General features: G+C 39.0%; 1 protein-coding gene across 1 annotated transcript in view; it reads left to right on the top strand.

The window, feature by feature from the left end:
• The first annotated feature begins 17,734 nt into the window (after window positions 1-17,734).
• Window positions 17,735-27,137, top strand: part of jak2a (Janus kinase 2a) — a 30,455-nt gene continuing 21,052 nt past the window's right edge. Inside the window, exon 1 of the mRNA XM_021320770.2 lies at window positions 17,735-17,990. Within this exon, the coding sequence (XP_021176445.2) occupies window positions 17,735-17,990 (256 nt within the window). The remainder of the gene's footprint in view (window positions 17,991-27,137) is intronic.

Below are 27,137 nucleotides of genomic sequence, written 5' to 3'. Positions count from 1 at the left end.
CGAACGTCCAATCAGCGTTGGCTTTGAGGTGGGTTGAGGTTTGACGCAACGAGAAGCGTGACAGTTCAGTCTAAAGAACATGGCGGCTTCAGCCGATGAAACTAGCGTTAGCGTGGCTATCGAGCAAGTTTTATCGGAATTACAGAGTATTTCTTTGCTGAGCTAACGAGCCTTTACCTGCAGCAGCAAGAGTAGCTTGGCTTGTGGTTGTGTTTTCGTCGTCGCTCGTAACAGAGTGACGACGAAGCATGTTGACGAGTACGTCATATGCTTCGTTGATCTGATTGGTTTATTTGGCCCGTCTATCACCAACATAGGCCAATCAGCTAACCAGTATTTTCGCCCCTTCCCAAAATTACCTCAACGGAAGGTTTCCAGACGGATATGCGAAGCAAATCCATCTGGCGGAGTCAGGTAACGTTGGGACCACTCCGACATCAAAACCGGGGGATATTTAACATGTTGGATTGTCTACATCCTATATCCTAGCGTGTGTGTTGTTCCCCGAGGACAAAAGAGCACGCAGCCTTTTGAATGTGAACTGTAACCAGTCGGAAAGGTCGGTGAGGGAAACCCAGAGGAAAAAAAAAAACCACACAACTCAGCTCTAAATCATAGCGTAGCAAACGCAGAGCTCCTGTTCGTGCTGCCTCCACTCCTTTAACCAACGTCTTTTTAATGTATTTTCTTTGTTCAAATTAGTCCATAAACTATCGCCGTTATTCTTCCTCGTCGTCCATGTTTATTTACTCTGAGCTCACATTTAATCTTGATAGGTTTTTCCAGAATGATCCTGAGTGAAACCTGTTCGTGTGTAGTGTGTTGTGCTCGTTGTTTGACCGGACGCCACACTCAGTAGCAGCAAACCTGTTATAGCTATGATTTTCTGTCGTCGTGTGTTGTGTCTCTCAGGCTTTTAAAATCGGCCTACAATTTTAAAATCTTGCCGTGTGAACCAGCCTTTAGGGCTGGAGGAGATGGCCAAAATGTATATATATTTCTTGATGTCGGTCGATACGATATAATTTCAATATCAATATAAGAGCCTCAGAAAAACTCCCAAAATGCGTACAACAGATGCCTGTACAAACTTCTGAAAATTATTTTGCCAAGTCTATGAAACCTCTCCAATATAACGTTTTAGAAATTAAAATGTATACAAATACTGTATTTTTCGGACTATAAGGTGCACCAGATTATAAGGCGCATTAAATATTCTTCCCAAGTGTGTAATATCACTCCGCACTGCAAAAAGGGAACTAAGAGTAAGTAAAATTTTCTTAAAAATGAGTGTATTTTTCCTTGATTTGAGCAGGTAAATAACACTATTTACCAATGGAATAAGATTTTTGCACTTCAAATAAGAACAATTCATCTCTGTCATCTTTATTTAAAGTGCAATTATCCTATTTTAGGAGTAAAAATTCTCATTCCATTGGAAAAACATTTAGCTGTTCAAATCAAAGAAAAATATACTAATTTCAAGAAAATTTTATTTACTTTTAGTTCCTTTCTTGCAGTGCCCTCCTCCACGTACACAGCTCTCTCCTGAAAGGGAGAGCTAACCGTCTCTGTCGGGAGGACACTGCCCTGTTTCTAACATAAGGCCAAAATAAACATAACTTTCATATCAAATTAACATACTTGGTTTGTTGTTGCTAGCGCGTACTCCGAGCGCGGGCTGCCTGACATGAATGCACTTCTAGTTTAGACATTACAGTCAGGCAGTCTTGTAGACAGCTCAGGGGCCCGATCAAGTAGCGACACAGTGTACCGTAATGCTCCACCTTTTATTTGTATTTAGCCTTTTAAGAAATTTGAAATCACGATCAAATAAACATAAAACTTTCAGCTTTAACTTTAAACTACAACATAGGCTTAATATGTTTCTTGATTTATACAAAGGTGCTTCAGCCAGGCTTAAAAAACAACAACAAAAGTACTCAGAATTGCTGCAATAAATTGAAAAGAAGACAAACAAATTACTAGGGTTGCCAACTGTCACAAAAAATGTAGGTAATTTTTACGCTCGACTATGAAGTAAAAAAAAAAAAAAACGTCTGTAGACTGTCAGTGCGACTCACAGTGTGCCCGAAGTATGTGGCCGTATTAAAAGCCTCCTGTCTGCTGCTGGGAAAGGGCTTCCTGTGTGTAGTTCACGTCATCACTCACGTAGCTGCCAATGTGTTGCGGCTCTTTCTGTTCGGCTCGAACGTCAGTCAGTGACGGATGTAATGTAATCGCAAACTGTAATATATGTTGAAATATTGGAAATATGTTTGAAAATTAGATCACTGTTATTGAATAAAAGTATGTCACTATAAAAAGAAAGAAAGAAATTATTCAAGTGAACTTTGTTCTTACATGACACAAAACATTTACAAACCAAGGTGAATTTCCCCGTTGTGCTTGAAGTGCAAACCTCACAATTAAGGCAGAATAAATTAAAGGTTCCTCTTGAACACAGATGAGTGTCCCTATTGTGATTAATAGTGCAATAACTTGCCTTTTCACAAGACTCACACAGCTGAGGGAACAGGGATACCCCATACAGCTCTAGCAGTTGTTGTGAGACAGTAATGGTAGACACAGCCAAAAACACAGCAAAAAGTCACTAGATTTATTCCGAGTGGCTTTTTTGAGTAAAAGATGCCAGCGGGGTCTGAAAAGTCCCCAAATAGGAGTCGCTAAGTAGGAAATACTGGACTGTCGTCTCTAGCTTCCCTTCTCTACCGAGAACAGAGCAACGCCCAGTAGCCACCAGCAGCTTCATTCACTAGCAGCTTTGCAGCGATACAGACAGGAGCCGGAGGAGTTTTATTTATTTTTTCAAAATAAAGTAAATTTTAACATTTCATGATATTTAAATTAATTTTAAACTCTTGATTATTATTGGAATAGGTGTGCAAATATACTGTAGCCATGCTATATCATATGGTTTACATTATTTTAACATATTTTTGAATTCACTTTAAAGGTTTGGAGGTGCGGCACAATCATATAGTGTGAACCCTCATCTTAGGGTAAAAAAGTTTCCTCTTTAGAGTATTTCCACAATATATTTACCTAAACATTCAATACAATTTCACATTTCAGGACTGATAAATATAGTTATTTGGAGGCCCAAGAGGTGCATTTGCAAAAAAAAAAAAAAAATCTATTTTCCAAAAAAAGCAAGGATACATACGCAAGATATCAAGTTTATTTTAACTAATCATGTGATTAAAATTTATGGTGTGATGAATTGATTTATTGCTTATACAGACAGGCCTATCCTTTGCCTAAGGCAAGGACTGACCCATGACCCAGTCTTTGTTTAACCACGAGTTTTGTTTTCATTTTAATTTTGTAGTAAGATCACAAACGTCTCGTAACTTTTACTCAAAAGCAGATGTAGGCGCACCCATATGTGACACTTAGCTAAAAGTAGGCACGTTTTTCCTCTCATATTGGAGAGCAAAAATATCCAAACCTCACTGGGACAGACTTGAAACGAACAATGACATCACGGGGTCTCCAATTGGATTGTATTTACCCGCCAGCTGGTTGATCTTGGGGCATGCCAGGAAATCGCTACAAAGATCTGAACAAAAATCATGAACTTTGGTTACAGGAGATGACCCATCCTGCCTGCAAAGAGCTCTCTAATTGACTATGAAACAAAAAAGTTATATGTGGATTGTGAAAAAGCTCCTCGTCTAATTGTAGAGGAAGATATTTAACACTGGGGACCTTTTTGTCTTCCAACGGCCTGGAGAACCTTAAACAAACTCTTTAAATAAAAATCCGATGGCCATGTTAATAAAAATTAAAATCAAGAGTCATTTCTGCAGGTTAATGATCTGAAACATAGAGATTAACGGCATCCTTTGCCACAGGAAGTTATGTAAGGAAACTGAAATAAAGGCCGGCTCATTGTCCAGGAGTTATTGGAAAAAGACATACATTTTAGTGAGAGCAGTCATGGAACAGCTCAACCTGTTATATAGAATAGCAAAAAGTGTGGTCGGGGCTTATTTATTTGAAACAGCAGGCTGGCAAATGTGAAGAAGAAAAAAATTATTTGAATAGCGGCTTCATTTTTCCAGCTGAAGACACATGGCTGCTGTAGGAGAACATACCAGCGTCGGTACTTAGCCTTGTCCAAACAAAGCCAGGATTTGACTGGGTTTTGACTGCATCACCTGAGCAGGAGACAGCTGCTGTAACACATTGGGGCACGATCTGAACGCGCATGCCAACAATCACATCCACAGCCTGATTATTGGGCGGTTGAAAGTATTTGCACAAAATGATTCCCAAGAAGACTCAATTATTATTATTAGCTAGGTGGATCTTCTTTAACAGTTTGAGCTGGAGGATGTAAGAAATTGTTAAATATGTCATGGAACGATATTTAAAACCTTTCCTTACAGTTCTAAAAACAAAAATGAAATCCAAGATAAAGTAATCGGGAAGGCAAAGGCAGGTGCTTGAGTTAATTTGCACACATGCTAAAGCCCTAAAAACAATAAAGATACTGTATGTCCAATACATATCATGAGTCACGGTCATACTTTCAATGTAGTGAAGGCTTGGTTATAGTTCCAGCTGCAGTCCCTGCTTGTGTAGGTAGATCAGATTAATGTCATGAAGACTGGTGATAATTATGACCTGTTAACAGTAAGAGATGGCAAAATTTTGCATACCTTCACTTCAGGTTTAGGTCTACATTCCAGCGTAGCCTGCTGCCTTTAATTTTTGTGACATGTAACCGGGATGGGTTTTACAAATGAAATGCTGCAGCACTCGAGTAGTGTTTGAAATGCACTTTACTCCCTCTTTTATTTTATGAGCCCAATGTAATGGGTTTACTGAACTCTTAGGCATTTGGAATGTATATCGCTTCCAACTATATTAAGAGACCGTTTATGTGTGCAACAATCTTCTGACTGTCGACGTTTGCAAATATTTGACTTTATTCCAATTTTGGTTGCATATAAAATATCCCATCAAGAACTGTCTGCCTAATGACTTTTCGTCACGGTATGTCCCGTTTGGGTCCTCCCAGAGCCGCACCTAAAACCAAACAACTCAAAATATGTGCTGTCCTAAATTCATTTAGATTAAATGATAGAGTTCACACAGTTTTGCCTTAACAAGCTTGATAGGACCCATCACATCATATAAGTTATATAGTTATAGTTTTCTAAACAATGTTTCTTTAGAATGGGTGACATTAGTAGGGGCAAGTTTAAGTATCAAATGAAGGACAGATTTTATTTCTTAAGATACATATTTAATCTAAAAGGTGTATGTTGATGGGGGAAAAAAATGTGGGGGCGTTTTAAACAATGTTCTGCTTTTTCCTGCACTAAGCCTATGAATTGTTGATTTGTGCCGCAGGTTCCTTGACAGGAGTTGTAGTTTTGTATCTGAACGAAAATGATTACTCCAATTCAGGCCGGAAAGCAAATGTGCAGTACCTTTCAAAAGCAGTCACCCCTCATGGCTTTTCAACTATTTTATGACATTCTAACCTGTAATCAAAATGCAGTTAATCATATTTTGTGGTGATGGATCTGCACAAAATAATCTTCAGTAGGTGAAGTGAAATGAGAAATATACCTGAAAAAAATTAGAAAAATTAAAAAATTAATTGTTTAATTGAAATTAATAAATAAATTAATTAAAAATAATAATAATTAAAAACTGAAAATTGGCATGTGCATATATATCCACCTCCCTTTGCTGTGAAGCCCCTAAAAAACTTCTGATGCAACCAATCACTTTCAAAAGTCGGATAATTAGTGAAAAACCGTCCGCCTGTGTGCAGTCTAAGTTTCACATGATCTACCAGTATAAACACACAATTTCTGAAATGTGCCACCAAGTAGGAGGCGTCACACCTTAAAGCCCGAGGAGCTCTCCAAAGAAGTCAGGGTCGAAGTTGTAAAGAAGTACAAGTCAGGGTGGGGTTATAAAAAGATATACAAAATGTTTTTTTTTTTTATTTTAAATTGAAAGAACATAGTACTGCAAGAAACCTATTAATAGAGGAACGCCCATCAAACTTTTCAGGCCTGGCATTAACCAGAGAGGAAGCACAGAGACCAAAAGTAACCCTGAATGAGCTGCAGAGCTCCACAGCAGAGAGTGGAGGATCTGTCCACAGGAACACAATAAGCCATCCACTCCATAGAGCTGGATTTTATGGAAGGGTGACCAGACAACAACCCATTACTTAGGGTTATAAACAAGACGGCACATTTTGAGTTCGCCAGAAAGCTTGGTTGAAACTCTCTAAATGTATGGAGGAAGGTGCTCTGATCAGATAAGACTAAAATTGAACATTTCAGCCACCAACAAAAAAACTGTGGTGAAAATCCAACATTTCCCATCACGCTACCAACACCATCCCCACAGTGAAACAAGGTAGTTGCAGCATGATGCTGTGGGGATGTTTTTTTTTTTAGCAGCAGGGACTGGGAAACTGGTCCGAGTTGAGGGAAAGATGGATGGTGCTAAATACAGGGATACCCTGGAGCTAAACCTGTCGTCTGCCTATGATTTGAGATTGGGACGAAGCTTCGACTTACAGCTGGACAATAACCCAAAGCAACACTCAAGCGGTTTTAATAGGAAACGGTTAAATATGTTAGAATGGCCTAGTCAAAGTTCAGACCTCAACCCAATCTAAAATCTGTGGTTAGACTTAAAGATCGCTGTTAATAAGCGAAAGGCATCCAACATGAAAGAGTTTGAGCCGTTTTGCGTTGAGGAATGGGCAGAAATCCCAATGGCAAGATAAGCCAAGCTCATTGATACTTATGCAAAATCACTTGCAGTTTTAATTGCTGCAAGAGGTGGCTCTACAAACAGGGAGTTTGAACAGTTATGCGCGCTAAAGTTTCCTGTTATTTCATCCTTTTTATTGTTTGGTTCATAATAATAATACAAAAAACAATAGTACACCTTCAAAGCAGTAGACATGTTCTGTAAATGAAGTGGTGCAAACCCTCAAACAATCCAATGTAGTTTCAGGTTGTGTTGCAACAAAACATGAAATATGCCAACGGGGTGTGGAGTGGGGTTGTTGGGTTACTTCCGCAAGGTACCCCTATCTGATTTTTGCTCAACTCAAAACAAACACATCAAAGAAGACTGTTTGTTGATGCCTTTACAGACCAAAAAAATCAATTTAATAATTTTATTTTTTGCATCAGACAGGGGAGGCGGGGTCTGATGGGTTTTTTCTTCCACATTTTATCTTCCATTCACTCAGCTCTGGAAAGATTGATTTAAAAGATTGTTGTTTAAATGTGCAAGCTGGCTACACTCTAGAAACGCTTGGGAACTTGTTAAAACAAATACTGTTTCATAAGCAAAGCAGGTGAGCAGTATCGGTGAGGACAGTAGGAACTTTAGTCATTTTACTTCAGTTGTTGACTTTAGGAAAAACGATCTTTCCTTTTGTTGTTGAGTTTAGGAAAGAAATCCTTCATGTCGTATGTTTGGTGTAGTTAAATGTTGCAGTTCAAAGATTCAGCAGATAGCGTGCGTTTGTTATGTCTGCACGGTTACCCATCAGAACGATCAGGGGAAACGTGGCTTTTTATCTTAATGGTAAGAAATCAAGACTGCTCACACAGATATTTCACTTCACAGCGAAGAGCTACACGTTATTTACCTTTTAGGCACGGATGTCTGTCATGATAGCGTCTATGTGGGCCAGCGAGCTTTGTTATATTTTTCAGAGATTTCCATGGGAACCAGAGCATTTTCCTCTCCACACAGATGCAAATGCAATTAATGTTCATGAATTCTCTCCTAAAGCAGTGACGTCTTGCGTTAAACACAATGGTGCATTTGGTTTTAAGTTGTGTGTTGCTGTGTGTAGTAGGACTTCACATCTGGTATCTGCAATCTTGAGCTCTTTAATCTCCTACAACACAAAACATGTCCGGAACTAGCACAGCTGTTTTGAGGTGAAGACTGACTAAAGACTATGCAGTGGCATACAGATGGTGTATGAAGTACCTTCTTACTCCCTTCCTGCTAAGTCCTCTTAATAATAATAATAATAATAATAATAATAATAATAATAATAATAATAATTTTTATTGTCATTGTAACATACCAATGAAATTTGTTCACTGCTGCCAGTGTGCTTTGACTTTTGGACACCAGAACATGTCAAGCTTTTTTTAGAAAAGCACAAAGGAGCTGAAGACCTTCTGGTCAGCACAAGGCCGCATTTTTTGTGAGGAGTTATGCTTTAGTTTGCCAAATCTCTGACACTCCGTTTTGCGCAGCCTTTGCAGCTTACATCATACAACTAAGGGATTTTTAGCCGCCCTGGGAATTGAGGGCAATCATTCTTTGCTGCTTTTCTGTGATTCCAGTTCAAAGTAAAAGAAGCTGCACTAAAATCTTCTGGATGGATCACTTGAAATGAGCTGCCTCCCTTTCTTTTGTTTACTGAACAACCAAGGACAGCAATCGCATTTCTGAAATAATAGTACTCTCCAAATCATTTGAGGACGCTCAATTCAGAAAACATTTTTAGATTAGCTTTTTAGTGTGCTAAAAGCTTGACCGGGTAGAGAAGATCTAGAGTGACCTGAGCACACATTTTACAAGTGCAGAGTAAAGCGGCAAAGTATCAGAAAAACATACAATTACATTATTATTGTGGAATATAGAAGGTGTGTCTGTAATTTAACCTACATTTTTGTCACTTGTCATATTTTTTTTCTATTCCCACAATGTCCACACCACTCATTACCACACTTTACCATCTAGGCTACTGAAAACAGGATCTTGCAAAACAGGCCAAATATGTTTTTTTGTCCTGCAGAGCAGATATTCAAGACACTTTCAATATAACATCAAAAATTGCATCCTAGGTGTCCAAGCTGCAGTGTTTGAAATTGCAAATACAAATGGTTTTTGATATACTTTGCAGTCATCCTCCGACAAGCACAAGAACCAGACCAGAAGTTTGGGTTGAAACAACCACTGAGAATCTTTTTACATTGTAGTGAAAAAAAAATGGTGAGGCCAGTTAATGTGATAACAGTTATTAGATAAATCTCATGTCTAATCAATGCCCCTAAATAAGGTCCAACCTGCATAGCAAGGAATTGGATTTTTAAGTTGGTTGGCTTTGTATTTATTTATTTATTTATTTGACAATTTAGAGCTGGGCGATAAAACTCTAGCAATAAATATCTCAAAATAATTGGTAACACTTTGTTTGAAGGGGTCTACATAAGACTGACATTACACTGTCATAAACATGACATAACCCCTGTTATGAACATAAATGACTCTTTATGAATGTTTAGGACTGTTGTCATTAATTGTCATTCGGTAAATTATGACAATATTAAAGCAAAGTTGACATTGTTTAAAATGTCTTTGTTATGACAAGCCCTTAACTTAACAAAACCCCAAGTCAAGCCCTTAATTTAACCTAATCCCAAATCAAGACCTAAATTTAACCTAATCCCAAATCAAGCCCTTAATTTAACCTAATCCCAAATCAAGCCCTTAATTTAGCCTAATCCCAAATCAAGACCTAAATTTAACCTAATCCCAAACTAAGCCCTTAATTTAACCTAATCCCAAACTAAGCCCTTAATTTAACCTAATCCCAAATCAAGACCTTAATTTAACCTAATCCCAAATCAAGACCTAAATTTAACCTAATCCCAAATCAAGCCCTAAACTTAACCTTGTCTCTGTTAATGTCAAGTTGTCATAACAAAGACATTTTAAACAATGTTAACTTTGCTTTAATAGTGTCATAATTTACCGAATGACAATTAATGACAACAGTCCTAAACATTCATAAAGAGTCATTTATGTTCATAACAGGTGTTATGTCATGTTTTTGACAGTATAATGTCAGTCTTATGTACACCCCTTCAAATAAAGTGTAACCAAATAATTTTTGTGTGTGGGGTGCGCACGGGCTGGTGTGTCGTTTCGCTGCTTCTCTGCATGCATTCCCGCAGCGGACGACGCGTAATGCAGCTCGAAGGAGGCTGTTCGTCAGGCTAATAACAACTAGCGCTAGCTTTAACGTTGTCCGGGAGGTTCATAGCTGCGCTGATGCACCTTCAAGATTGTTACTGACTTTTCTATGTTGCTCTCAAGCATCCATGTCGTATTGACCATTACTCTTATTAAAAATGAACGCAACAGTCGTAATTTCAGCGTAACTTTGACAACAGCTCAACGGTCCATTGCGCTGAAACGCGCTAGCGAGAACACTGACGCATGAGAAAGGGTCGATATAGACCTTCAATATACAGATAATGTGAATAGCCAATGATAAGAGTTGCTCCGTGCCGGACCAATCTTAGAACGGAGCCACACAAGCCTAAGTTGACACGGGCAGCACAGTAGCAGCAAGAAGGCTAAAGTTTGTGCAGCTGAAAAAAAGAGAAATTAGTATATAAATGATGACATCGTTGACAATAAGAACCCGAACAGTTCAGTCGTGTAGAGGTGTTTTCACCATTTAAAGTAAGACAAAAAAATAAATAAATAAACAAAGTAGCCTGTGCTGCAAAGTATGTCAAGCGCTTGTACTGAAAAAGTTGGGAAATACCACCAACTGTTTTACCGCCTAAACCATTTCCACCCACTGGAGCATGCCGAACTTAAAACTTTACAATCCTAGACAAGATCAAGTGGTAAGCCCCTACACCCCTGACAACAATGCCTATAGGGTCAGTTCTTCTAGTGTCATGCTCTATGATAAAAAAAGATTTATATTTCAATGCCTAATTTACTCATATGACATCAGCAAAAGAATATGTCCATTTTTGTTCTGTTTACCTGCAATGCTGGAAGATTTTAGTTTAAAATATGACTTTTATGTATCCAAAATAGTATAATGTTAGGTTACATGATCAGTTTTTGAAAATAAATCTGATGCTGCTGGTAGATCTGGACAATAAAACTGTAGGCAGAGACAAGTAGTTGAGAGATTTCCTCTCTTTTTGCCTTATACGATCATTATATCTAACAGTTTTTGATTTTCACAGCCTGTTTTTTGAAAAAAAGCCGCCATGTTGCATCTGAAATGAGCAATCATGTTGATGTCTGCCTGCATGACCTTTTTTGGGGACCATGCATTCACCCAAAGCTGCTAAAGCTGGAGCTCTGCTCCTCCTCCAGTGGCTATAAACGTCATACAATAGTATCTTTAATGCTTGTGAAATGAGAGCTTTTGCTTAAGCTAGCACTGAAGCACCTCATTTTGCATAGCAGTGCACCGTCAATATTAAGGAACACAGATATGTTTGTCAAAGTTATTGTAGTTCTTCCAGGAACAGTCTTGTAAGTTTAAAGGAAGCTCAACATATTTTTTTTGTTGTTGAAATGTCTGGTGAGTGACGGTTGAATAGGAGTCACTTGTAGCTAGCAGTGGACCTGAGCGGAGATAAGAAGTAAAATGTGGCTGAGCTGATAGCGGCATGACCCAAACAAGCACGGGAAGGCCGATAACACACGCCGGACTCCCTGCCTGTTGGTGTGATAGACGTTTTGGGTGTGTAAACAGCAATAAAATGGTAAGTGAACTGTATTTTTAATTTATTCTTCATCGTGGACTTGTTAAATAAGCGTCCAGCGATGCAACTTCAACAATGTCCGTATAAGCCAACACCAGAAGTATTGAAAAATATTTATACCTACAATCCCTTATAAAAGAACCCCTCCCCCCCAAAAAAGAAAAAGAAAAACAACAACAGAAATTTTTTTAAACATTCTGTCGTGCCATAAACTTAAACATGTTTCATTGGCATTTTATGTGATAAACCACCTTAATGTGGAGCAAAATGGGAGGAATGTGACAATTGTATTAAGGGCCCCTCAGTTAATACTTTATAGAACCAACTACTGCTTCAAATAGAACAGCAAGTCATTTCTGGTATACCTCCACCAGCTTTAAATATTAGATCTTTCCTCTTTTTGTCTTTGGGAAATAGCTCGAATTCAGTCAGATTGATTGGTGAGCGTCTGTGAACAGTAATTGCCCAGTCTTGCCACAGATTCTTGATTGTATTTAGGTATGGACTTTGACGGGGCCATTGTTACACATAATCATGCTTTGATTTAAACGCCCTGTTGTAGTGCTGCTCAAGCGTGAACCTCAGCAGCTTATTTGACCCCTTCCATTTTTTCATTAACTTCGACCAGCCTCCGACACCCTGCTCAAGGAAAACATTTTGACAGCATGATGCTGCCACCACCATGTTTCAATTCAATTCAATTCAATTTTATTTATATAGCGCCAAATCATGAAACATGTCATCTCAAGGCACTTTACAAAATCAAGTTCAATCATATTATACAGATTGGGTCAGATTATACAGATTGGTCAAAAAATGTCCTATATAAGGAAACCAGTTGATTGCATCAAAGTCCCGACAAGTAGCATTCACTCCTGGGGAACCGTAGAGCCACAGGGAGAGTCGTCTGCATTGTACATGGCTTTGCTGCAATCCCTCATACTGAGCAAGCATGAAGCGACAGTGGGAAGAAAAACTCCCCATTAACGGGAAGGAAAACCTCCGGCAGAACCGGGCTCAGTATGAACGGTCATCTGCCTCGACCGACTGGGGGTTAGAGAAGACAGAACAGAGACACAACAAGAGAGACAAAAAAGCACAGAAGCACACATTGATCCAGTAATCTGTTCTACATTAGATGGTAGTAGCGGGTGAGCCGTCTTCTCTGGATGATGTCACAGTTAACAGAACGCCAGACCAGGTGTACCTACTATGAAGAAAAAGAGAGAGAGCAAAAAAGTTAAAAGCTGAAATGACGACAGTCATTTCAATGTAATACAATGCAAAACTGGAGAACAGTAGAAATCAGTAGAGTGAGAAAATTAGACCCTGATGTCCTCCAGCAGCCTAGGCCTATCACAGCACAACTATAGAGATAGCTCAGGGTATGAGCCACTCTAACTATAAGCTTTGTCAAAAAGGAAAGTTTTAACATTAGTCTTAAAAATAGACTAATGGGAACAACATGGGAACGATGTATTCGGGAGTAAGGAGCCTATTTTGTGTTCCCCACACAAAACAAATTATATCCAGGCCAGAATTTTACATTTTGACCAGGACATCATAAACTTTTTTTGAACAATTGGCTTTTTCCTACTGCTGTTTATTTAAGGCAAGATTTGATGAGCGAGTGTAACACCAATACTTGTCCTGTTAGCAGATTATTGCACCTGAGCATTTATGGGATTGTTTTTATAACCTTACCCCTGTTTTAAGATTCTCCAAATATTAATTTTTTATACAGGTGAAGTCTTATCACTGATTAGGGGACTTCTGAAGGCAATTGGTTGCACTGTATTTTAGTTTGGGTAATCAGACTAAAGGGGGCTGAATAATGCAAGCCCCGCTTTTCCTATGTTTCTCAGCAAAAACATTCCGACAACCACGTATTGTTTTCGATTCAAAATCATAACCGTGCAATACTTTGTATTCACAAACTCCTGATAAAATACACTAAAGTTTGTACGTGTAATGGGACAACATCTGGAGAATGCTCATGAAGTACAAACACTTTTACAAGGTAATTCTTACTGCAACACAGTTATCACACGAAGCTTAATGTAAAAAAAAAAATTCTATGGTTAAACTGAAAATGACACACCGGCAATAATCTCTTAAGGTTTCCTCTCTGGAACACTTTCCTCAATTTCCTCTCTGGAACAATAAAACTAAAATATCACCCTGTCAAAATTCACTCTATCAGCGCTGAGCAAGAGTTCATTATTGTCTTTGGCTTAGTTGCGTCTGGATTTATTTGTTTAAAAGCTTTATTACATCGATTTTGGCTGTGTGTACATTTTATTTGTGGTTCAAACTTAATTGGCCAATGTGTTCTCACTTAAAGAAGTATTACATAAAAACCTGAGCTTAAGTACCTGTGAGTTTAATGAAAGGTTAAACGTGTAAAGGGTTAGTAGTTTGCACACTAATGCTGAAAACACAAAGTGTTGTAGGTTGTTAATAATAAAAAAAATGTCTCTTTACCCATTTACAGCAATTTTATGTGATGCGTCTGTAGTGTTGTCGGCTTAAAACATTTATTTAGGTTTTAGTTGTCGTTCAAATGTTCTAAGTCCCAAAACTTTTAAAACATGACAGGCATCAAAAGCACACGTATGCATTTTAAATTAATATCGGTATTTGGAAATTTGTCTGGGAAAGTAAAATATAAAAACCTCCCAAAAAAAAAAAAACACAGAGTTTGTGGTCATAACAGAAGTCACAGTTTTATACAGTGTCTTGGTCAGTACTGGTCAGGGATGGTTTTAAAACGGTGCATGCACAGTCCTGAGTTTGTAACTCTGGATAAAACATCTGTTTTGGATTTTGGGAGTGTCCCAGTCCCTTGAGTTTGGCTCAACGTAGGGTGTATTGTTTAAAACATCAGTCATGAGGCTGTCTGATTTCTTAGAAGCTCCACATGTTAGAGATTGATGCACCCTCTAAGAAAGGCCGCACAATTATTATAAATGAATGTCGTGGTGATAGATGTGATAAATGTACATTTTCCTATCTCTGCCTCATCTTTCATTACAATGGTGCCAGTTAAAGTCAAGGTGACATTAATTATACCAGATCATCATCCGATAAAACATATCACATCAGGTACCATACATAAAATAACAAACATTAGACACTGATTCTCAAACTTTAAGAATTAACTTGGATCACTAAACAAAAAATAAACCACAAAAAACAAAAGGCGTTGGGGCCTTTACGTGTTGTGTTCTTAAATAAAAAAAAAATACCCTTTAGCATTTTCGGCACAATCATCTATTTGGGATGTGCGAATCTAGACCCCATCCAACAGGTGATGTAACTATAACTCCATCTGAGACGACACAGTTTTGGGTTAGTTAAAGAGGCGAGATTTTAGGAATACTTTTTTTTGAAGGAAAAAAAAAAAAAAATAAAAAAAAATAAAAATATATATATATATATATATATATGCAGACGTTTGACAACAAATCAAGCAGTACCATAATTGCCTGGTAGAGCCACCTTTTGTGGCAATTATGGTTGCGAGCGTAATGTTAGCACCACACAAGTGACTTTAGATAAGCCTCTCGCCACCTGGATTTTTGTCCATTCCTCAAGGCAGAACTGCTCCAGCACCTTCATGTTGGTTGCCTTCCACTTATGAGCATCGATCTTTAAGTCTAACCACAGATTCTTAATAGATTGAGGTCTGGACTTTGACTAGGCCATTTCAACACATTTAAATGTTTTCCCCTTAAACCACTAGAGTTTTGCATTAGGAAAATGCGTCAGGTCATTGTCCTGCTGGAAGGTGAACCTCCGTCCTGGTCTCAAATCACAAGCAGACCACAGGTTTTGCTCCAGAACATCCCTGTATTCAGCACCATACATCTTTCTCACGACTCGGACCGGTTTACCACCAGTTCCTGCGGCTGGACAACATGTGTTCTTGGCGTTCTTCAGATGATGGGACGTATTGCGTCTCCACCAGACATACCGTTTTTCCTTGATAAACGAAAAGGTACATTTTGGTCTCGTCTGACCTGAGCACCGTCCACCATACATTTGGGGATTTGCATACACATCTTATGGGTTACTCAAAACATGCCTTCTTATCTTTAACACTAAGTAATGGCTTGTTTGGGCCACCCTTCCATAAAGCTCAACTTTATGGAGGCTCCAGCCTTTGCTGTGGAGCTCTGCAGATTCTTCAGGGTTACCTTTGGTCTCTGTGCTGCCTTACTGATTAATGCCCTCCTTGCAAGTCCATCGCATAGCATGAGGTTAAAAATATGTCAACAAAATAGGTAAAAAGCAAAGGGGGGTGAATGCTTTTGTGAGGCATTATAAATGTACTTTATCAGACAATCTCAACAGTGGTACACATGTCGGGCTCCAAATTAGCATGTAATATTGTGGCCTTTCAAAATGTTGGTGACAATTCAGTACACTTGAACTAGGACTTCCAACAAATATCCACAAGGCTGGGCCTAATACCTGTCCAGGGTGTAGCCCGCCTCTCGATCATTTACCACTGGAGATAGGCACCAGATAAACAAGGATGGGTGACCCTAATGCTTTGTCATAGTTTTCTTCTAAGGGGGAAGGAGAGAGAGAGAGAGAGATAGAGAGAGAGAGAGAGAGAGAGAGAGAGAGAGAGAGAGAGAGAGAGAGAGACACTTGCCAAAACAGCGACTTTCTCGCTAGATTTAGCGAGTTTTCAGACCCCTCTAGTGACTTTTTTTCAGAAAAGCGACTAGCGACAAATCTAGCGACTTTTCTCTTTGTTGTTGGAGACTTCAGCGGCAACACGTAAAAGCATCAATCGATCTGCAGTTTACTGTTTTTAGCGAGCAGTATGTGCTGCTGCGAGCCCTGAACCCTCCCACCTTCCAAGCACTGAAGTCAGGTCTTTGTCCGAAAGGCGACACGTTCCACTGCCTGTCCACATTTCAAATGTGGAAAATAAATCTCTGCTTGGAGAGAGAGAGCACAGTCTTTCCCCTGCATTAAAATGCTCGGCTCCGGCTGTGTCGTGTCTGCAGTTTGCTTGAGCTGATCACATCACGTCAGATCTTGATAACTATTGAAGCTTTCTTCTCATTGTGGATGCTTTTTTTCCCCTGGTAATATCACGACTTTACTCTCATATTATCACTGCTTTATTCTGGCAATATTATGACTTTGATCTCCTAATTAAAAATTGTCTAAGTATGGCCCGATCCATGCACTTTTGGTTCGCGCAAACTGAATATATTTAGTGTGGGTTTGGGAGAAAAGAGATTTTGGTGCTACAGCTGCTAGCTTATTTTAATTTCAAATAATTGTATCTCATTGTTCTAACTTAATACATTTTATTTATTAACACTGACTATTCTAAAATTGTTTTTTTGAGTGCAATAAAAGAGCCTAGTTAGTATTTTTAAATTCTATTTCACTGTTCCAAAAGTGTTTTGAACAGCTAAAATGTTAGTGTTTTGAATCATTTTTTTATTTTATTTATTTTTAAATGGTGTGCATTAGAAAAGCTTGTCTTTGGGGTATTTTAGTTTATTTACTGATTGGTGTGTTATTGTTCTAAGATTTCTTTTAATAAAAATGTCAGTAATGATATTTTTTGTGTGTTCTCTTTTTATTTGAAATAGTATCGAAATACAAGTTGGTACTGGTACCGATACCAAAATGTTGGTATCGTGACAACACTAATATCTCTATGACTTCTCAAGCTGCTGGTCCAAAGTGGTCTGCTATCAGATTCCAAAACGCAGGGGCGCTAAACCTGGAAATTACAGGTCTTGCGCCCCTAGTGGCTAAAAGTCACACAGCGCTACTTTAAATACAAGCTTAGTAAACGTCTGTTGTGCCTGTCACAATTTGGCAAACTTGCTTTCAATCCTTTCAAATATGTTCTGCTGAATATTTTTTTTAATTGGGACTCATGTTTCACAGTTGGGAAATCGTGATAAAACTGACATTGTGATTTTTATATGACATTTTAGCTGTATTGCCAAAACCGAGCTCTTTGTCTGCAGTTCTCTGCAGACATCCAGTGACCCAAAAGCTGAGTCGACTGAATGAAGAGATACATCTTAAAAAGCAAGTGTTTGTTTTTTATTTAAACTGCTGTGTTCGCTCCTGTTTATTTCTGTCTTATTTCTCCTTTTGTTGCAGTTTTTCATAAAGAGCACATGGCCTTTATTCTGCTGACAGACATGGACCCCCTTTCTTCCAACCCAACAACGCCCGATGCCAACCACCACCCAGAACCCGATTTACCCGCCGACCACGACCCCAAGCAGGAAGTAAAGGCAGTCACGTTAACCGTCCGCGTTTACCACCAGGTAAACGTTCAAGGAGCGGGCAGCTGTTCAGAAGACACCCTCACATTTCCACCTGGAGAGTACGTGGCAGAGGAACTGTGCGTCGCTGCTGCCAAAGCTTGCGGTGAGTTACATTAGGCTTTCAGTTCTCAGATTTGACCAATCCAACTCTCATTTTTGGTTATTTGCTCTTTAGCTGATTTAGGGCTTTTTGCAAATCTGTACTTGAAGAAATACCCACCCGCTTCACCCTATAACAAAGGGAAATATAGATTTCTTTTCTTTTTCTTCGTGGGTTCATCGGCAATTAGTTGCCTTGTCTGTTTACTGGTTTATTGCTTCATACTGTACTGAAGTGTTTACTATATGTTCTCATTTTTAACACTACATCTTATTGTTCCTGTTATATTGTTTGGTTCTGCTTTTCGTGGGGTTGTGTGCTTTGCTGAAAAGCCACTCCCTGTCTAAATGTGGCACGGCAGAAAATACCTCTATGTTTAACACAGTTTTTTGTTTGTTTGTTTGTTTATTATGGAGTTGATGATGGTAGATATTATACAACAAATAATATGCACCAGACCCTCCCTCACAGCAACCCAGCAAGGATAAGCGAGTATAAACAATGGATGGGAAATATCTAAAAAAATGTTGTTGTACTGCAGTTATGGTTTAAATTCAGTTCGGTGAGATGCTAGAGAAAGGGCTGGAGCAAAAGGAGTTTTTCCCCTGGTATATTTAGCATTTTAAAGCTGCCCCACCCCAACCTACTGATGTTTGCAATAAAAAATACTATTAGGTGATATTGTACTTATTTTTCAAGTTTTGTGTAAATACCCAGGTGATTTTACTCAAGGTTGGCATATCTTCAGAATCAGATACAAAGCCAAGGTCCAATTCTCTTCACAAAATTTTAAGATAAGTTGTCTTCCATGGATGTAGTTTTCTCTGAAAAAAAAACGCGGTTTTAGTCTAAGACAATAACCTAATACTAACAGCGTATTTGACACAGTGCACAATTGGAATGAATGAGTTTTATTTGAAGATATGAGGGTATTATTATTAATTCCGATTACAGAAAGAAAGCAGAAAGCAGAGTATTTTTATACATGTTTAAAAGGAGTTGGTTGAAGTAAAATATATTTGTTTCCACCCCTTGTTAATATATTAATAATTATCCTGTCCCAGTACATAAACGCAGCTCTATATTTAGGATTTAAATTTCACACGCCAACAGGATAAATCCATAAAAAGTAATTTCCCAAATATCTGGTGTAAAGTTGAACATTAATCGGACAATACCTTTGCGCTTTTTATAAATAAAATCTGTGTTATGGCCTGAAGCTCTCCACGACTGATGTTTTTTTTTTCTTCTATCTCTCAAGCACAAACATTTGAGCCTTCGTCGTCCAGTTCAGAAGCAGTCCAGTGTATCAGTCAGCCAATAAACATGATCTGTATTTGCACATTTTGAAATGTTGGCCACAGGCCTCCTTTAAGCACAACGGGCCAATAGCTAAAGAGGAGCGTGACTGTGTACATAGTACATAGTACACAGTCACTACTACTATGCCTAGTATGTCGTCAGATCTACCAGTAAATCGCTCCTGTTGGGGTTTCTGTGAAGTGAAACAGATCTGTAAACATGACGAAGGCGTCACTTGGAAATGTCGATAGATATGCCAACTACAGAGACAACGAATGAGAAAGAACTCTCTTATCAAAATACTATGTGATTTTAAAAAAGAAAAATATGGTAAACTGCTAGTATGATGAAAAAAAAACCTCACATTTTATTTAATATGGATGTCAAATATACAATTTATGCAGGTTAATGTGTCTATTCTGTGTTGATTCGACACGTGTGCATCCATTTAGTTTAGATACATTTATAGGTCAGTTTTCTGAACCTCAGGAAACAGAAAAAAATTACCTTCTGAAAATACTCGGGTAAGATTTATCTACTAAAATTGTATGGAAAAAGCAGCCTAAGTCCAAAACAGGTGAAGCTGTTGCTCACACTTTGAAAGATTTTGTGTTTTTGTGAGGGAAAAAAAAAAGGCAAATGGATTGCAAGGCTTTCTTTTAACTGCACTGTGAAACAGTTAATGAAGAGTATTTTTTCCCACATAAACATTTACAACTGAAAAGAGGGGAGGATTTACATGCAAATCAGTGGGAGTCAGTGTCGGGCCCTGACTGTGATAGCGGTTGCCCCTGTGAGATTTATCGATTTAACACACATCTGTAAAAAGTCAACTGGAGCTCTTTTGTCCTGCTCAAACCCGGCGTTACCTCGCGTCCTGGCTGATTAGATTAAAAGTAGACCTGGCCAAGCACAAAGTTGCTTTCATTGCAAATGAACACAAAGCCACATCCAAGCGAGGAGCAAACGGGACGACCTTGTTTTCGCCGGCATTCCTGAGCGCACAGACCAGGACACAGTGACCGCAGTGAACATCCCAAACGACAGTGTAAGGAAAATCACATTCCACTGGATGCATACTCGGTGAGCGAAGCAGCGAGACAACCGCTGGACGAAAGCCCAACAAAATTAAGACGTTGCAGACAGAAAGGCCAAGTCAGTAGCGGCAGTAGTGAGGAGATCCCTGACCGCCTTTTTCCTGTGAGGAAGCAGCTCACAGGCACAGTGGTCACCGTTGACAGGCTTTAAGCTCTCCTGGGATCAGGCGGTTACTCCATGGCTTTACTGAATACGACGCCAGGTATGATTAAACACTGAAGACCGATTAGATGATAGGTGAGGTTTATTAGCTTTTAATACGTTTAAAGTTAAGGTGCAGCTCGTTGCGATTCTGATGTGTGCGTTTCTCCGGTCGGCCGTTTTTATTTTCTGTAAATTCCATACATATACATGCGCAAACCCCCTTTCTCTCTCTTTCTCCATCACACACGGCTGTTTAGCTAATGATATGAATTCAACACGATTAGTCACATATAATGTACATGGACTTGGAAACATTTAAAAACATTTTCCACGCTTGTCAAACCGGTCGAGAGGCCATGGGAGTGGGACCCAAACGGCAGCAGTAAATAAAATCCCAAAATGACGCCAGTGAATGCTTCTTCTTCCAATTTAAGGCTCAACATGCTACACCAAACCAAAAAAACAAACAAACAAACAAACAAACAAACAAAAAAACAACAACTGAACAATGGACGATAGACTGCTTAAATACAAATGGGCCTAAATTGGAAGAAACCATTACTAGGGGGGGAAAAAACTGCTGCTACAAATGAAAATAGAAAATACCACTATATATAATTATTTGGATAATTGTATTAAATAATTAATTATCTGGATGAAATATATATATATATATATATATATATATATATATATATATATATATATATATATATATATATATATATATATATATATATATATTTCATCCAAATCATTATTCCAAAATCAAGATATAAAGCGGCATATTGCTGAAACACTCCCTTCAATCGATTTTCTGTTAGTGAGCTGTCCCAAAACAAAGAAGTTGTACTCAAACATATGGGGAACGTTTTTGTCTGCACACCTCTGCTGGAAGATCGAAGCTGGCATAAATAATTATTTACAAGACCACACTGCACTCTTATAGTTTAGTTGCTTAACACAGTTTGTTTTATGCTATTGCAGTTAAAACAATCATCTATTGAAAAGGGTTAAAAGTTACCAATCATTGTCTGTTCATCTTTTTTACAAAGACAATACCAAGAAGAGGCCTTCCACCGGAGCGGAAGACACGCCCAGACGTAACTCACACAGTTCAAACAAACAAACCAAAGCAATTGAGAAAACAAGTCGTTTTATGGTGATTTACCGTCCTGAACACATCCAAATCTGCAACGAATGCACTGAATTTCCTCATTTTCATTCAACTAAATATAGTTCCAAAACAAACAAAAAAAAAAAAACAGTTAGCTGGACAGAAACAGTTTGCGTGCAAAAGACAGGAGAAATGTAGTTATTAACATAAACGACACAGACTGGTGTATCGCTGTTGTTTAGGGTGCAGAAGTGGAGCACTCAAACTTTTCTCAGCCGCTTTTCGGCACTTTCATCTCAGAGTGACACAACTCTTGTGGTGAGAGATTTTACCCTCACCCTAAACAGGCTCAGCACATCAGCCGCACTTTGTGATCTGCAGTCAGTTAGTAAAATAAAGCAGTATCTATATATATATAATTTGGTTTTGTGACGCCTGGTGCTCATGTCACCCATTAGATAAGGAGATTACCTTTTTCTCAAAAGCCACCACTCTTACTTCCGCATAGACATCTTTGGAAACAGCGACCCTGTTATGAAGGAGGTACGTGAGGCACAATTTCATCCCATCTCCTAAAAGCGACCATGCACCACTAACTACGGCGGAGATGGGAAAAAAACACAATACCACCACCTGTAAAGCATTGGAGGTTTAACGCATCATTACACAGAGATGGAGATTTAATGCAGTTTCCCACGCCGTTCTGCGCACACATTTATCTTGGCCCGTTGCGGTGCGACTTCACAGACGGCCATATTTTTACACAAAGACGAAGTTACACACAGGCCGACTAGATTTTCTAAACGGGTGACTCCTGCAGGCAGCTGGTCGTGTTGAGGACATATGGGCCACACTTTTATGAAATTTTAAAAACTTGTGCACTATTTTCTTTCCACTTCACAACTAGCTTATTTGTGTCGAGAGGTCACATATATATTAAATATTTTAGTGTTGCGCCGATGCCATTTTTTGGCCCCGATACCGATACCCGATACCTGGCTGTGCAGTATCGGCCGATACCGATTCCATACAGATACCATCTGTTTGAAATTGATGTGTGTGTATATATGAAGAACAGCATACTACTTGGATGTAAAATAATTGCTATCATGGCTTTGTCAAGCTGCTACCTTATTAAAGCAGGAAAAAGACTAATTCAAAGTGAATCCAGTAGAACTAGTGAGTGTCGGGAAAGAGAAGGCTGTGTTCAAGTGACATACAAACACCAAAATGGTATCGGTGCCCTATTCGTTGGTACTCGCCGATACCGATACCACCATTTTAGTGCGGTATCGGGGCCCCGGCCGATACTGGTATCGGTATCGGTGCAACACTAAAATATTTATAAAAATGCATTCAAGTTTGTAGTTTTAACACAACAAAATACAAAAACATTTAGCAGCTTTGAGTAGTTTTGCAAAGCACTGGACCTATTGCTGTCTTTTCTTGGTCTTTGTGCCCCCTGTGTGCATCCTGGGTGTGGGTGTGTACGTGGCTGACTTAGTTCCAATATTGGGAGTGTGATCAGAAAGCCTAGCATCCGATGCAAAAGAGAGATGCAAAACAGGTCAGCGTCCGCCTTTTTGCGAAAAGTGTTTTTGTTCTGTTCTATTCTGTGGACGGTGGCAAGCAGAAGTACTTTAAAAAACACATTTACTTCTAATTAATTGCATTGTGTTTTACTGGGAAATCCAGATTGTGCTATTGGCATTTAGACAATTTCATCTTTGCAATTTTTACGTAGAGGGATTTTCTCTTCAAGTAGCAAACTAAAAGAAATGTGCATGTCCATTTGCAAGAAAGAAAATGAAACGTGTCTTTTTTGCAGGTTTGTTCATTAATCTCTTATAGACAATAGAACCCAGTCTGCTTTCTCATCTTGTTTTTGTAGATTACTTGCATAAGGAAGTTTATATATTTTTTTTTACTCTTCCTCTCCCTTATTTCGCTCTGCCGCAAGCTGTTGCACCATTTCCTATGAACTGATAACGTTCATACTCTGCCTCCTGTCTGTCCTTCACTCTTTTTTCCGCCCCTTGCTCATCTTGGTTTGATGAATTTCTCTCTGGCTCAGACTGTTTTTCATCCTGTTTGTCTTTCCTCCCGTCTTGCAGTCCTTTCACCCCTTTTCCTGCTTGAACCACATTTGTGTCACACGCGTGGCCTCGATTTAAGTGGCTTGGCACAGGGATTGATATTTACAGACAAACCTCTCAGACAAATTCACTCTCATAAGCGACAGGGGCATAACATTTTTTGGCCCTTCGAATGATACCTTTACAGTGTTTGCAGTCCTTAAAATCATTCCTAAACTACCTGATGGTTGCTTAAAGTATGCCACATGGTCAAATATATATAATAAAAGATAATTATTTCAAATTACAGAACATTTGAAAACATCATGCGCTGGATTTGACTTTGCATGCATGTACAGTACCTTGCGAAAGTTTTCAAATCCTTTCAACATTCTCATAGCTTTGCATATCTTGGTACTGAAATCTTTGCCCACGTTTCTTGATGAAAATAGCTCAAACTTGGTCTGAATGTTTGTCTCATTTTCCAAATCTTTTACTATATTGCCTTTTGGATTATTGTTTAGAAATTGAGATGAGTTTTAGGCGTGTTTCTACCAGGGCTGGACGATAATTCAATAACAATATATATATATTGATCGATAGATTTATATCACTGATAGGAAAAAAAAGGGTCAATAAAAAGTTCAATAGAACAGTTTATATTAATATTACATCATTACATCCTACCAACCAATCACAAACGCAGACCCAGGAATGCGCCGCCCCCTTCAAAGAGTTCAGAGAGCACGCTTTCTTTTTCATTTTTTCAATACTTGCAGTTTTGATAAAAAAGTTGGTTGAATTAATTGTTTGTGTGTTGCGTAAAAATAAGACATTAAGCAACAGCATAAAATGGCCAGGGCTGCACTTAAAATACATGTTTTGAATTTGTTGATAATTAATTATCAATATCGATCAATATGATTTCTATTTTATCGATATGCTTTCTTTTCTATTTCGTCCAGCCCTAGTTTCTACGTCACAACAGCTGATTCCTGTAGAACTTGCTATGCATAAGGAACAAATTTAGCCACTTCTGTCAGGTTTGTAGGACAAGGGATGCAGGACACTGGCCTTCAAGCGCTGCAGTTTGAGAATTAACTTTATTTCGGCAAGTTTGAGGGGACTTCGGATTCTAACGCTCACATTCTTACGGATGGCGCCAATGTGTGAGGACCACCTCAGGTCCTGAGAGAATGTGAAGCGATCCACACTAGACACAGTGTTGTTGAGGATAGTGCGGAGGGTTAAAGTCCACTGTCATCTCTACATGCTTTAGTGGGTTCACACTGAGCCTGGTTCAGTTACCAATTAGGGATTCATATATTCATTATCTGATTGCTTTTAAGTACGTTAGTGTATTTTGTATGTATGATTTAATTAAGGTTTGCATTATTTTTGTTTACGCTTGTAGCTTTAAGAAGTTGAGACCATGTTTGGTTTCTGGAGAGCTGGAAGGATGTGAGAGAGGAGAGGAGAGCACGGCTTTTCTGACCGTGTTCGGGTTATTCAGACGCAACTAGTGAATTATTATTGTTTTCTTTTTAACACTTTCTGTTTTCATTCAGTAAACCAAAGAAGACAAACTTCTGCGACGAGACACTGAAACATACATCAGCCATATCGTTCCAGTGGATTGTTTTATTTGAAAACCTTACAAAGTTCTTTCACATGGTTGCTGTGAACCCTAATGGCTTGTGATAAACTGAAATCAAGATCACCGATGGCTTTCTTTCAACAAGGGCTTTTGTCTCCTTTCAAGTAATTGCCGCATTTAAAGTTCACAATTAGTCTTTGTGGTCTGGTGCAATCAGACCTGTTTGTCCACAGGTGGGGGGAAGCTCAGCTTGTGAACACTGTGAGATTTCCCCAAAGAACCACCTACCACCCCACAGCTGTAACAGCTGCATCTCTCCAGTAAGGATGGAACAACCTATGTCCCCCACCTGAGCTGTGGCTGTCTGCAGCTACTCCAAAGTCAGTGTGAGCATCTTGGCCTTGGATCTGGTTGTTCTGCTGGTGTGCCGTACTCGCCCCACTTTCAAATGCCTGGCTGAACGGCGCTCAGGGACAGAAACCGACCCCGCTTTAAGCTGTGTAGTTTGTTTATTGGACTTCTGGAGCAAAGTATTTGCTCTGGAGTAGATTTAGGTGTGTCAGACTGAAGGGGAATACAAATGTACACCAAAATCTTGAGATATTTGTAAAAGATTTTGCAAACTCAACTTCATCAGTTTCCTTCCTTTATTGTAAACAACCCTTTTTTTGAAGGGGGGGGGGGGATTTTTTGCGGCTCTAGTGGCTCGCTTTTTAACACAGTAGGCTGACAGGAAGGGGGTGGAAGAGGGGGAGAGACACCGCGTCGAGGACTAAGGCCTCGGTACATGGCTCGCACTACCCGCTGCGCCACCAGCGCGCCCAACCCTGTTTGTTTTTTTTAAATGTAGGCATATTTTAAAGAAGGTGGGACTAGGCTTGGTTCGAACTTTGACTTCCCCTGTTGTGGTTAGGCGTACTTCCTTTTTAGGACTCTTGCCTCATACTTGAGTGCTTCCTGTTGTACAATGACATGCTCTGTCTGCCCGTCCCAGTTAGTATGATTAGTAAGAAACTGATGCTACCTCTCATGATGTAATCACTGGATGAGATGAATTCAGCTCACAATTAAAAGGATGGCCTTAGTATAACTGTCTTCCTTTAATGCAAAGCTAAGAAAATATGCAACTAACAGAAAACTGACAGGCAGATGATGGAAAACTCAGCAGCCAATGCTGAGCTTGTTAAAATATTCTGGAAATGGAAATTCTCACTGCACAAAAGGTTTTTCTACTCTTACTGGAGAGATGCAGATGTTACAGATGTGGGGCAGTAGGTGTTTCTCTGCGGATTTCTCACAGCGTTCAGTGGCGTTTCGGTAGAGCTGAGACAAAAGGGTCTGACTGGACCAAATCACAAATGTGACACAAAAAAACCTGAAGATTTGGGTAAAAAAAAAAAAAAAGGTTCTACAGAAAAGGAACCTTACAGTCGACATCTAAAGCCTGCTCTGGTTCTGCTGTGGCCCTGCAATGTACTTATAGTCACTCAGTGGTTTGGATTCAAGTCCATTGAGATGTTTTAAAATCAATTTTCAAAACTTAGCTAAAATATGACAGGGATGTAAAGACTTTCCAGTGGTTTGAGAGCCGCTTGAGTCTAACTCGACATGTTTTTAGTCTTCGGCATTGCGTTGATATTGCAGCTAAGCTAAAAACTGTGTTATAATACAAAAAAAAAAAGATTTTCATGTTCTAAAGAAATATGTTCTGACTCTCCTTTCAGGGATTAGTCCAGTATACTGCAGCTTGTTTTGCCTGATGAGGGAAAGTGACCGAATATGTTTTGCTCCTAACCACGTCTTTAAACTCCACACCT

Source organism: Fundulus heteroclitus, unplaced genomic scaffold (genome assembly GCF_011125445.2).
Source record: "Fundulus heteroclitus isolate FHET01 unplaced genomic scaffold, MU-UCD_Fhet_4.1 scaffold_70, whole genome shotgun sequence".
Lineage (NCBI taxonomy): Eukaryota > Metazoa > Chordata > Actinopteri > Cyprinodontiformes > Fundulidae > Fundulus > Fundulus heteroclitus.
Note: the sequence above shows the minus strand (reverse complement) of the source record. Positions and strands in the feature narration are given on the sequence as shown.